Genomic DNA, 13,769 nt, shown 5'->3' with positions numbered 1-13,769 from the left:
CTACAGGCATGCACAGGAGGAAGACAGGTGGAACAATAAGAGAAGAATGGTAATACAGCTGCGCTGTGACACAAGCACTTCGCAGCAACAGGAATGGTGTGTTCCTGTCACAGAGGAGGTGGAGCGTTACGTGTGCTGAGTAGGAATGCCCTGGGAGAGCGCAGGCCAGCACGGGGAGCCGAGCGGAGTGCGAGGTGGGAAGAGGTAAACGGTCCGGCGAGACGGGAAGTGGAAGGGGTGCAGTCTAGGTGAGCTTTCCCTGCTCCTTTACAAGTACTTCTGATCCTTGTGAAATTTCACCTGCAGCCCCTTACAGGCTGCTGTCTGGCTTCCTCCAGAACCTCTACAGCTCTGCTCCACACACCAACAAGCCCTAGAAGTATAGGAAAGCTGCATCCGTCAGTCATTTCAACACATCTTACAACAGCTGGAAAAGCAAGCACTGCAAGATCTTTCCTAAGCCTTAAAAGCACTTGCATCAGCGCTAGGAGAGTACTTGTGTTCAGCCTAGAGATGCAGACAAACTCAAAGCAAACCTAAAACAACCAGCCTGGTAGCTGGTATTAAACATTTCACATTCTGTCACTTGGGCAGGGGATTGAGTTGCCCTTTCTGTTTCATGACCCCATATTTTAGAGGTTGAAAAGCTAGATTGGTGAGTTTTGCCAAAGAGAAATATTTGAAGAGTAAGTGAAGCTGATGACATGTTACTTTGTAGTTAGTGGAATTCAGCAAATCTAATTCTAGCATCTTGTCAAGGTTGCATAAAAAGACCAGAAAGCATATCTATAGTGAATGCTTAACAGAAGCCAGAAGCCATAAATACACCTGCTAAGTTTAGGTATGTCTAATAGTGACAGACCTTTGTTTTTCTATGTACTGTGAGATAAATAATATCCACAATGAGTAATTAAAAGTTCAGATAAAGTTCTTTTTAGTACAGTGCCTTCTGCCTGCGCCTTAGAAACTGTTGAAGTCTGTAACTGTGGCTAATAACATTTTCAATTCCAAGGCTTCTCAAGGTTTAGCTTATGAGTAAGCACACTCAGTGAAGTAAATCAAATGAAAAGCCTCTTACTAAACTGCAGAACTCAGATGTTACATTTTATGCAGCATTTAAATCCAATAGCCCTTGTTTAGTCTCCCAGTCAAGTATCAGATATGGTCTGATACATGTAGGTTCCCTATTGTACCTAAAACGGCTGAGCACGCTCCGAGTTACTGTACTTAATGACATTGCCAGGAGCTGTATGACAAAGGGAGTATGCGTTGTCATGCAGTCATACAAATACGGGAAGTCACCTCTTCCCCTCCCTGCCATGTTCAGGAGACACAGCATAGGGCTCCGCACAGACTTCAGCTACATTTGATATTTTGGACAAGTATGTTGTCCTGTATGCAGATATTAATTACTGGAGCAGCTAATTCATTTGCTTAATGAAGGGGCAGATTTTCAGAAGGCAACCTTGAACGTTCCTAAAATTCCACATGCACCTCCTGGTATATCCAGCTGCATGAACGGACTGAAATCTTAGGTTTGCCATTTATACCTGAACAACCTAAAGCATAGGGAATTTTTACTCCTTATCTTTTACACTCATGCACACCGACACACGTAAATTCATGTATGCATCTCAGAGAGTTTGGTACATTTATCATTTGTTGCTTGAGGCTGGGATTTTGCTTCCCTTGTTTAGGAGGTGCACTGCAATGCATATATTGTTTGTAAAGGCTACATCCATAAGGAAACATCAGTACTGCTAAATCTGTTAGGTTTCCTGGTCCCTAATGTTGTCCTTTAGCTTCAGGCTGGGTTTCCCATGCAGTGCGTGAGAAAAGTAGAGTACATCAGGTGTGATTTGTGGAAGCCAGGAAGCTAATGGGGAGCTGCAGAGAGGAACCGGACCTGGGAGTTACCCAGTAGTGTGTGGATCTCGCTCTGGGCGATGGATCTTCTCCTGGAGTGGAGTGCCTGATATGTTAGCCAGTCTCCTGCTTCCCATGCCTGATTTGAAGTATATCCCATTATACTTGAAGAGTTCAGTGGTACTACAAGGCTAGACTTGGAGCCAAAATCATCCATTTAGCATACAGACCTTTCTGTAGATTTGGCCATAAGCAGTATGAGTTGGCCATTGCCAGCAGAATGCAGGCATGACTTGGGAACCCAAACCATCCTGAATTTTCATCCCTGAGTCTTTGAAAATGGTGTTTTATCAATGAAGGTGTTGGCAAAATGCAAGTGATCAGTGTTTTCATTCCTAAGGTGGTTTCCAAGGAAAAAAAAATCTCCATGAACATAGGGACAACACGCACACCCCATGGTAACGGCAGCCCAGGCCTCCCTCTGTGAGTGCAGCACTGTGCGAGGTGGTTCTGCCAGTGCTCACCACATGCAGACACGTGGATGAGACAAGCTGGCTCCCTGCAAGCCAGGGTGGACCTGGAAGCAGTGTGTCCCTGTTCCCACTGAGCTGTCTGACCTCGTACCTGCTGCACAGATCCTGAACACAGCCTTTGTGATTGTTTCTCGGCCTTGAGTTGTAAGTTCTCCTGTTGTTGTACCATATAACTCCCTGCCTTTACCCTCTGGTCCAGGGAGTACTGTGCAATGCTTTGTTGTATGATGTGGATGCACGTTTTGTGTCCTGACTTCACATCTCAGTAGCCTTTTCAAAGGAAATTGGCAGGAAAGTGAGACTAAAGCCTATATGCTATTTTCTCCTTGCGCAAAAATTCCTCAGCCAGTGTTTCCCGTTTGTTGTGGGCTTAAAAGGATCTGTATAGGTAGTCCAGAAATGAATAGTAAGAAGCCTAATGTAAATGACAGCAGACTCAAGAGCTTTGAGGCATTTCCTTGCCAGTAAGAAGACTGGTTTATTGCAGCTCTGCTACAGGGACATCTGTCTGCATTTTCTAAGGGTATGACTCCAAAAGAGGCAGTTCTTCCAGTCACCCATAAATAAAAGGAAGTCTGTTTGTATGTGAACCTTTAGAACATCATTAAATTACCTGTTCTTACAGCCGGGGTTTTTGTCCCATTAGGTTTCTCACAGAGAAATATTAGGCCAAAAGACATGTTTTCAGAAAAACACAAGCAAATGACCCTTCCTATCCCCGTTAAAGCTGGCACTGGAAATTAGCTGTCCAACAAGCATGCATTCCATTTTATTAAGTTTATCATCTTCCCTCTCTATTCCCTTGCTGTCCAACCAGTACAAATCACTGAGCACCAGCTCCAGGAGGGATTCCTATTCATTCCCTGACATGCAGTGTGTCTGCCAGTCTAAGCATGGCACCTTGGCTTCTGCATAAAGAGCAGAATTCACAGCAGGCCGTGAGCTGAGCAAGAAGGCACTGAAATGAGCTGGTAGAGATGGCTAAAGGGAGGAGGGGGACACTGGGACCTGCTTGCTGCCAGTCAGGTCAGTCCTTTGGTATGAGCAGGGAGAGGAAAGTAGTTTCACTAAAAGTGATCACTGCAATAGGTAAGCAGAAATATTTGTGTAAAAGGGTTTGCATCAAATCCACTTCGATAAAGTGGGGACTGAAAAACAAAAGCATAACTAATGCTTTGTCAGGGTTTTTTTTTTAAAAAAAAAAAAAAAAAAAAAAGAAAAAGAAAAAAAAAGCTATTTGGTGATGTCTTTATCAGAGATGTGTTAGCAGCTGACTCCGCTGAAGCCAGGAAGGGAGCTGCATGGGTGCAAAAGTCCAGGCGTGTTCCTTGCAGCACAGCGTCCCTGTCCAGCATGCTGCGAGTGCTGGTCGCGGCAGCCCTTGCACCTCGCCTTAGTCTTTCGATGACTCCATGGAAGGAAATGAGCTTAAGGGCTAAGTGATACTGGTTTGGGCTTCTTGTTCTCTGAGCGTGCTTGGATTCTGTTTGCCTGAAAGCTGAGAGGAGCTGATAGATGACAGTCCTGTACCTATCAGCGCCTAAGGATCAAGCACAAATAACCTCTTGGCAAGAGAGTGGGTTTGGTCACTGGAAGACAACTCAGCAATCTTCCTTTCCAGAGAAACTAATTTACAGGCCCCAGATGGCAGTCATGCATAAAATTTTGATATACAGTAATCCTGAGTTGATGCCTGGGATTGCTTCTAAAATAGCAAATTAAAAACAATTGTGCCAAAACAACATATATATATATAATATATATATAAAAAAATAAATATAAGGGAAGTTATTTTGGAAATGGATGGCATATGAGCATGTGTGTGCTTCATGTTCTCGATTCATGGTTTTTATTTACTGTGAATGCCAGCAGCAGGGCACCAAACTGATATATTTCATGTTACTGTCTTTTCCTTCTAACTCTATAGAAAAAGCTCTCATGTTCTGAAAATGTTTCTTTTCTCTTTTTTTTTTTTTTTTTGGTTTTGCTTTCTCCTGCAGTTCTGTATATACTGATACCTTCTGTCTAATTTGCAGCACTGGGCAACAGCCTTCTCAGGGTCTGTCTTTGGATGACATGAGAAGAAACTTCCAGTACTCACCTATTGACAAAAATGGTGAGTTAACGCTGAATGCTTGTCTTTTAGCACCTTGGAGCTTTCGCAGGTATATTCTCGGGGGCTGGTGTATTTGCTTCTGAATTTGACTGACACGTGAAACGAGTCATTTTTCACCCCAGTTGAAAATGCTGACATGCCAGGTAGCTGCTCAAAGTAAGGCTGCATAGAGACACCTCCTCTCGAAAGGGCTCTTCTGGAGGCAGGAGGGTTAGGACAGGCTGTGTGGAGTAGCACCAATTGGCTAGAGCAGTGGGACCTGCTGCCTTTGCCCCTTCATATGGAGGACATATTCAGCACACACATCAGGAGCAGATTCAAGGTCCAGCAATGAAATATTTAGGCAGCTAGTGAGATTTCCTTGAGAAAAAGCTTTATTGCCCACCTTTCATAGCACCGTATGGCATGATTAGGAGCTAAACCAAGGTTGCTTATGTGTTACAGCATAGGAATGCAGTGATCACAAGTCTTTATTGTGTGCAGCTGTGTGCCTTTTGTGGTCAGCAGTAGGAGTATGATGTGCAGAAACCTTAGCAATGTTTCCACCCATGGACCTCCCTGCAGCACCAGCAAGCAGAGGTGCTGATTCGGTGTTAGTACAGGTAGTGTGAGATGTTGGCTTTGCCTTCCAGTTCTAAGCTAGTTTGTCTGTGGCCAGAAAAATTTCTGTGCACTGGTGTTCTCTGTTCCCTTTTTTCCTGAGCATCTGATAGTTCCATATAATGTGTAATCATCAGGAAATCTGAGATGATTAGATTTTAATGTTTAAATGCATTTAATGCATTAAATAAGAAGAATGGGAGCAGCTGATTGATGAACTTACGTAAAAGGAGAAATAGCTTCTTTGAATTACTTGAACAGTTGTTTGGAAATTCAGCTGCTTTCAGTTTCATGTTCTTGAGAATTAAAATATTTAGAAAATACTTACCAGAATGCTTATTTGGAACCCTCTGAAAATACAGTTGAAAGGATAAAATGTTTTTTTTTCTCTTAAAGTCCAACTGTGTTATTAAATCACTAAGTCATGTTTCTATGTCTGTCACCAAAGCTTGCATGTGCCTGACTGTTGTAAAATCACTGCATGAATGAAACAGTCCGTTCACTTTCTATTTAAATTTTTTTCCTGAGCAGATGATACTGAACTGATCTGTTTGATGCCTGTTTACAGGCATCAAAAAGGCATCAACGTGATCTGTGCCTATTTATCTCAAAATGATATACACATTATTTTCTTGACATTGTCACTGATTGGAGTGGGGGAGGAGTGGATCATTGCCATGTCAAGATGCTCATGACAGTCTCTGTGCATTTGCAGGTTATGTGTCAGATCCCATGAGTACCATGCGATTTCATTCCTGCAGTAATAGCGGCAGCTTTGAAGAAAGCAGCTGACAGCATGAACCCTCTGTCTGAAGGGAGAGTCTCCATAACCTGACAGCAACAATTCTTACCACATCAGCCTACCTCCTGGGCAGCATGTGTTACACTGAAGATCCCTAAATTGAATTACTTTATTTATTGATGGCAAATATCCCCATCATAGGTTATGCTCTAGCTTCTTTTTCTGCTGACCTGCTTAGGAGGGTAGGGAGTGGCTTTGGTGGCAAGCATCTGTCCTTCCTTAGCAAAGTGACTTTCCACAAGGAATGCTGCACTTCCAGCTTGAACATCACTAATTTGAAGAGATGAAAGTAAAAAAAGTGTGCCTGTTGGCGTGTCAAAGCTACCGGACAAGTCGTTGGTGCCCCAGGCTGCACAAAGGCATGCCGCTATCGGCCTCTCCCTGACTGGTAGGTGCAAGGGAGCAGCCAGCACAGGCTGACCCAAAGAAAGAAAAAAAACTGTTCCTCCCCACTGCCAATTCAGGCCGCAGTGGAGGTAAAGGTGTTCCTGTTTCCCAGCTTCCAAACAATATCTTGTTTCTTTTTTTTGAGGTCTCCGCAGTCACAAAAGCATCCTGTCTCCCATTTTTAGCGCTGTGGGCTCACACAGCTCTCCAGCATGCAAAGCAAAACTGCGGCACAGTGCCATCTGCTGAGTGCTGAGTGCTGGCAGCGCAGAGGCCTCGTAGAAACTGCCTTAGTCATTTGGCTCTGCAGCAGAAATTCTGATCACTGCAAATTAAAAAAAAAAAAAAAAAAAAAAAAAAAAAAAAAAGCTTGGGGGAGGCCAGGAAAACTTGAACTCCTCTAGAAGCTATTACAAAGTTAATTATGCTGTTGTGGGGGAGGGAAGGAGAAATCAAAATTAAGAGAATTTAGCCACAAGCAATCCTGCTGTAATATTATTCCTTAACTGCATTAGACTGTGCAATGCTCAGGCTGGCTGAGTAGAAATGTGTGTTCACAGTTTTTGTGTGTTGCTTTGTGGGTACTACCCAGGATGCTGCCTGCTTACGACTGCGGTTCCTGAGCTGGGGCGGTGGTCAGGCATTGCAAAGTGCAGCACGTTTGGACTAGAAATGTGTAGTAGGGTTGTACTGATTTGCATCTTCCATGCATGCTGTTAATTTCACAGTCCTGAAGCAATAAAAATGGGGAAGGTTTCACTTTGGGAGGTTTACAGATGTTTTGCCATTTGTTGTATGTCACCAACTGAAGAACTGGGCAGAAGAGAAAGGGAATTGAAGCTGTAGTTCAGGTGTTGCAGTTTTCCTATTATCAGCCCAAGGTGCCACCCAACAGTTGCTTCCTATTTGTTTTGTTTTTCAATTACAGCCTCATTTGCAAGAACAATCTACTGGGTTAATGTAAACAGTAGATTAAATACGCAGAGAGCAGTCTGGGCCCCGCTCATGGGGGGTGGGGGGTCTCATCAGCCTCGCATCCCCCAGCCCCGATGCAGCAGGGCCGGCTACGCTGCCACCACGCCTGGCGCCGCGCAGCAGGACCGCAGGTTCCTGCGGGACGCCCAGCGCCGCCGGCCTCGCACCAGCCTCAGCACCCTCACGGCCGTTTGTGGTCAGACACAGAGCTGCTGCCTGGACGCGGCCGGGAGGAGCACGTTTTTACACTGGGCTTTCACGTGAGTGGGCCTCACGAAGCACTGGTCTGGCTTTCACCTCTTTGAGCCACATTCCTTTCTTTTTGGAGCAGGAATCAGAAAGCTCTGGCCTTCTCCTGGTCATAAAGTATCACCATCGCCTCTGCTCCCCATTCCTCCCTGAGGCTGACCTGTGCTTTCCAGCCGGTCGCCCTGCAGGGTACACCAAGGCGTCACAAGCGCGCAGGACTCGGCGCTGCAGGAAGGGCGGCATCAGCGCAGCATCCTGGCGCGGGCGAGTGTTCAGACAGGCCCACCGCTGACAGCGTGCAGCTCTGCGCTTCCCCAGGCACAAAACTCACTTTCAGGCTTTCCGGAGACAGTATTCGGTTTGAACAACCCTCTGGAAAAGACGTACAGGACTTTCCCCCGTTCCCCTCTACCGTCTTTGTGAAGGTTCAGTGATAAGCCAGTGTCACTGGGCAATGTCACATCAACCCACTACGAGATTTTAATAAAAAGAGCAATAGGAAGTTTCAGTCTGTCCCATAGCACAAAAGTGATTATTAATCATTACAGCAAGTTTTAAAACCGATGATCAGCTTTGTTATTTTGCAGATATCTACACTGAACGTTTCCCATCGTGACGATAGCATTTGTGCAGCTCACAGCTTGAACCAGCAGGTGACATGACAGGAAATAGCCCCGCGTGAGGCCCCTGCCGGCTCTGCAGCGAGAGCAGTCAGGGCAGGGATGTCTGTAACGACTCAGCACAAGTAACCAGGATTTGTTGAAGTTAAAAATGCCCTTCTGGTAGATCTTTTCTGTGTGAAGAAAAGATCATTTTCCATTTTCAATTACTAAAAAGAAGAGCTGTACAACACACTAAAATTAGTATTTGGTCTACTGAACACATGCCCATTCACTGCTGGTGAACAGCTGCACCTTGGTACTAAGAACCTCCAGCCCAAACATCATGTTACCTGAAACTGGCACTGTTACCTGTAACCACTCTGTTACCTTTCTACTGTAACAAACCAATGTCTGTATTGCAGACCGGAACCAGGTCTCTGAAAGCAAAACTTTAATAGTTTGAAATGCAAAGCACTTGACAAGTCCAAGTGCTTGAATCCCTGCAAAGCAAACCTTTTTAGTAGTCATTAAAATAACTGGCTCCTGGAAGAAAACAATGTTTTAGTTAATTGGTCTCCATAGAAGAAATATCAGGCCTTAGGGAAAAAACTTGCTTCACATGAGTCATCAGTCATTAATACAAATGAAAATTCTGCCCACTATAACCTACGGAATAGAACATACTGTGGAAGTCGCAAGCTGGAACCGGATCAGTCTGTGCTGTCCCCAGAGATGTCCGAGGAGCCCGGGATACCGGAACAAGCTCCTCCGAGCCATTCGTATCCTGCTTTCAAAAGCAGCTGGTGCCTGGTAGCTGCAGTAATGGGACCAGCAATCGTAGCGTTACGAGGTGATCTCCATCGAAGAGGGCCCCGGGCAGGGCAGCGCTTGCAGCCACCCGCGTGCAGCCGGGCGTCCCCGCAGCAGGGGCCGGGCGGCTCTGCCCGTCGATGCCTCTCGACGGCAGAAACGAGCCCTGGCGCAGCGAGAGCCACAGGACGCTGTGGCCACACGCTGCAGGGTGGTACCGTCAGCTCCCGGCGCCCCGCCGCCGGCACGGCCCTGCGCGGCCACCCTGGGCTGCTGGCACGGTCCGCTGCTCGACTCACGCAGCGGCGCCAGCAGAGCATCGCGGACAACCCCGGCCGAAGAAACCCGCCACAACCTACGAGCAGGTAACACCTCTGTCACAAGCGCGGGCCTGGCAGCCGCTCTCCGAGGCTACCCCGGCCAGCGGGAACGGTGGAGATCCCCGTGTCACGCCCGGGCTAGCGACGCCAGCGGCGCGTTATCCTGCTCCCAGAGGCAGATCTCAGTCTTCGCACGCGCCGTGCGTAATTCACACCTGGCAGCTCCCGCTAGTGAAGTGCATCTGTTTAACCTGCCTAATGTCACGGGTCTGAAGTTCAGCTGTGTAAGCCAGTAATGATACCTGAGGCAAGTCGTCAGCACCCAGCGACGAGGTACCGAGAACACCTGACAGGTCAGGCAGTTAAAAAGTCTCTGAGAGGAGCCAGAAATGAGTTTTGCCAGTGGCAACACTGGTACCGAGCTTGCTTGTCTCACTTGGGAGTCTTTCTCTTCTTTTGGTGCATATCTTGTTTTTTCCTAAACACCACGTTTGTTTTTCCCTTCGATGTAATTACTACCTAACAATGGACAAGACAGCAGAAATTTCTATGGGTAACAAGTCCAAAACTATAAAATTATCCATTTCAGTGGGTTTGCTTCTTACAAAACTTCCACCTGCTCAAATTTCAGGTACTCCCATGTTTTGGGTATGTATACATATATGAACTGTACACATCTAATAGACACACCAACAGAAGTAGAGCAATAGAGGGAAAAAGATGTGAACTCAAGTGGTTATTTGAAGCTGAAATTGCCAGGTTCAGCTCAATTCGATATTTGATTCAAATACTCTGACCATTTTAGAAATCAATTTTCTTAAAGAACACAGACAAACGAGCAGTAAGGTAACATCCAAGGTATAAATCTGGATCAAGTCACCACGGCAGCTGTGCAAAAGTTGTTTGTGGAATTGCCAACATGCAAAACAAGCAAGTGAAATGGTGAGTATATAAGCAGGCAAAAACTGGCTTTGATACAGCTGGGAGTAACCTTGAGGATGGGGTAAGGACTGTTTTCTTACCACAGATCAAACCGCCTCTCTATCTACTCTATAAATACAGCTGTCACAGAAAAGTGTTAAAGGACACAGACGATCCCATCAATATGGCCTGAGCTGAGACACTGGAGTGTTCTTGGGAAATGTGACCTTCTTCTATCACTGTGTAAAACCAGAGCCATCTGAAGTGTGTTTCTTTAGAGTGATACAACTACTTGTATGAACCAGCACGTTTCAAGCCACAGGAGTGAGAAAGTGCCATATATAGATGTTTTAAACATTTTAGATAATGAAGTGTTAACTTCTCAGTTTCTTATGATTGGCCTTCCCTGATGCTCCAGAGCTTCCCCAGCCCAAGACCGTTGGGAGAATGCAGGTGCCTCTTGGTTAGCAACTCACCTCCTTCTCCAGAGGCAGAAATGGATCCAGTTCAGAGGGCTCTTGCTGCAGGTTCATAGTGCTACTTCATCTCCTTCAAACCCTCTGGCTGTCATGTTTCTTTAAAGGAAGCTTCTACCCATTAGGAAAAAGGCCCCCTCCCGGCTGAAGCTTCCGAGCAGAGGCTGGTGGGAGGCTGCATGGAGAGGAGGAGACACCTGCTCACAGAGACGGGCGCAGCGCTGCGGTCCGGCCGCGGCGCTGCCCAAGGACAGTAGCCCCGCGCCTGCATCGCCCTTCCCATGGCGACACCGTTTCCCGGAGCGAGTCCCCAGGGCAGCCTGCCAGCAGGGGACACTCCCTGGGGTGGGACAGGGATGCCCACAGGCTCTACAGCTCTGGCTGCAGAGGTGAAGAGCCCACTATCTCCGTTCTCATTTCACAGAGCAAGAATGTGTTTAAGAGCACTTTGATAAGCTTTACTGACCACTCCAGCACTTGCCTATCACAAATAAATCAAACATTTCACCTTTAGCATTTTCATCCTGTGGTCAGTAAAGCAGCTAAATAGCAAATAAGCTGGTGCAGTCCATGATGTGCCTAAGTACAGCCTTTGTTTTAATCCCGACTCTTCCAGGGACTCACTGCTAATGCAGATTCCCGCTCTCCTCGCTCTTGCCTTTGTTCACCCTAACACTTGAGCTGCAGCCCACAGACATGCATTTGCACTTGTAATTTTGTCTGCTCATGCTCACGACTCACATGCCTTTCCTTTCCACAGGTACCTGCACGGTCCAGTTCTAGTGGCACAAATGCTCAAATCATTGGCATTTTAAATACAGGTTTAGTCATTCAGTTAGAAAGCAGGAATAAATACTGAAGACATATTTGATTGTCAAGTATTATTCTTACAATGAAATCATTTGCAAAACTTCAAAGGACTACATAGACTGATACAGCTTTTTTTATAGATCAAAGTAAATGTGCAAGTGTGCGTATGTATACAGAAAAAAGGAACCCCTCAGGAAGATCATTTACATTAATTTAAATTCAGAACATTTCACATACCAGGTGTATTCAACTGTAAAATATGTAAACATACATTATCCATTCACAGCAATTTTCTTATTGAACAACACTGAAAATGTCCTGGTCCTGCAAATAATCTATTACTAATTTTATGGATAGTTTCTCGTTACATAAAAAGGTCACTGTTGAATAGTCAAAACTCCAATACATGCTTTCTAAGTAAGTACTGCGTATCTTGCATAGAATAAACAATTCTACTGTACCATCCAGGATCACCATATGTGTTCATTTAAGCTGCTGATTACTGCAAAATTACTCTATTATTAGCTTTTCATAATCATATTCTGTAATACAGTTTTGTCAGCTTTTCTCTTTCAAAGTAGTTTCTGGTATCTAGATTGAAAATACAAATCCAGCTGTCTTCAGTGCAGGAAGAAACAAATACAAATTACTTGATCACACTTAAATTTCTTATCCCATGTATAATGATCATAAATAATTTAGAGTAACAATACACTTAAAATTCTGCTAATTCCATTTCCCAATCTGAAAACACAAGTTATAGAATATGCAGTATTTGGCTTCAAGTGAAGCCAAATATAGGAGGAGAGCATCTTTCAGCTTTCATTAGGAATTCTGCTGGTGAACACATGCAACAGCTATGAAAACATCGCCTGGAAGGATCTCAGTGCCCTCAACGGAGTGCCCGGCCAACACGGAGCTGAACACAGCATTAAACTGAAGATTCTTCCTGTACTTTCACTAGGTCTGCAGCAGTTTAACAGCAGACAGGCCCATGGAGTTACACCTGACACCAGCAGAAACAAGAGGTATATTTATAAATGAGCTATGGTTGTTCTAATTTAGACCAAAAAGAGATGTTTCCAAGGTCCAAGGCTCTTATGAACGGAATGTCCTGCATGTGACCCGTGACAGGCCTGGAACCTCACCTAGAGAGAAGAATTCCTCCTCTTGTCTCCTACCCCCTCCATAACACGCAGTGCACGTGCTCCTCTGGAGGGTTTGCCTGTCAGGCTCTGCTAAGTAGCACAGCACCCACCCCCTTAAGCGAAGGTTCAAAAGCCCCTGCATGAGCTCAGCATTTCCGTCTGTGATAATGCCATTTCGTATCTACATTGCAGTACCTCCTGCGTGCTCCCCATCAGAATCAAGGCTTCAACATGCTCAAATGCCATAGCACATAACTGAAGACACAGCCCCACCACACAATGAAGAATTTACTGTTAAAAAGCCAAATGACACACAGAAAAATATGTGGAGAGGAAATATAATCAAATATATATATTCTATACATGCATACATACATTTGTTGTTGTTCTATGCTAATACACGAAGTGCCTCTATCCTCAACTGCCCCTCCAGCTAGCCTGTAGAAACAAGCTGTGTCTGGAGGAGGAGGGAAGTTCAACCAGTGTAATACTTCTCTGTGTTTTGGGAAAAACAAACATGACAGCTGTCGAACAATCCTTGCGATTATTGTCTTCATAATTATAAAGGAGTGCTATTTCCTGGGCTGACTAATACAGGCTTGTTTGAGTTGTCTGTTACACATTAATAAGCCGCTCTAGTAAAATGTGACAGATGGTTACGGTACTCACAGAGTAAAATAAAGGATGAGCGAACATCCCAACTGGCACAAGTCTCCAGTGATTTGTATAAACATTACAGAAAACAGCACTGAAGGAGCTGCAGAGAATGCTTAGCAGAGAGTTTCTTCCACATCCCGGGATTGCATCGAGGGCACAAGTCTGCCAGTTTCAGAACATTCTAGTAAAAACAACGAGCAAAATGCTAGCTTTGCAGCAAATACACTACTTTGAGATGCCTAAATACCACTATAATAGATTTCCTAAAATCAGATAGATACTAGGGAAACCACAAAAGCTGGCTGCAGTTATTGACTTGTAGCACTGAATTCACTGGAAAAGTTACAGTCAGCTGCTGCCACTTTGGTTCATCTCCTCGGCAGTGAGTGCCAGCAAGACCAACGGCACTGCTGTCGGGTAGGGAGCCTCTCTGCGTGACCCAAGGGACGGGACAACGGACTGAGGCTGTGAACGTTACAGAGCACAGTCATTTTACA

General features: G+C 45.3%; 2 protein-coding genes across 2 annotated transcripts in view; one reads left to right on the top strand and one right to left on the bottom strand.

The window, feature by feature from the left end:
• Positions 1–7,079, top strand: part of TNNI3K (TNNI3 interacting kinase) — a 109,569-nt gene extending 102,490 nt beyond the window's left edge. Inside the window, exons 24-25 of the mRNA XM_062580939.1 lie at positions 4,436–4,515; positions 5,831–7,079. Coding sequence (XP_062436923.1) covers positions 4,436–4,515; positions 5,831–5,907 — 157 coding nt within the window. The 3' untranslated portion in view covers positions 5,908–7,079. The remainder of the gene's footprint in view (positions 1–4,435; positions 4,516–5,830) is intronic.
• Positions 7,080–11,535: 4,456 nt separating this feature from the next.
• ERICH3 (glutamate rich 3) overlaps positions 11,536–13,769 on the bottom strand; it is a 45,520-nt gene continuing 43,286 nt past the window's right edge. The window contains exons 17-18 of the mRNA XM_062581541.1: positions 13,285–13,453; positions 11,536–12,473 (exon numbers count right to left, since the gene is read on the bottom strand). The gene's annotated coding sequence lies outside the window, so the exon portion shown is untranslated. The remainder of the gene's footprint in view (positions 12,474–13,284; positions 13,454–13,769) is intronic.

This window comes from Rhea pennata, chromosome 8 (genome assembly GCF_028389875.1).
Source record: "Rhea pennata isolate bPtePen1 chromosome 8, bPtePen1.pri, whole genome shotgun sequence".
Taxonomy (NCBI): domain Eukaryota; kingdom Metazoa; phylum Chordata; class Aves; order Rheiformes; family Rheidae; genus Rhea; species Rhea pennata.
The sequence above is the reverse complement of the archived record's forward strand: the minus strand, read 5'-3'. Positions and strand labels throughout refer to the sequence as shown.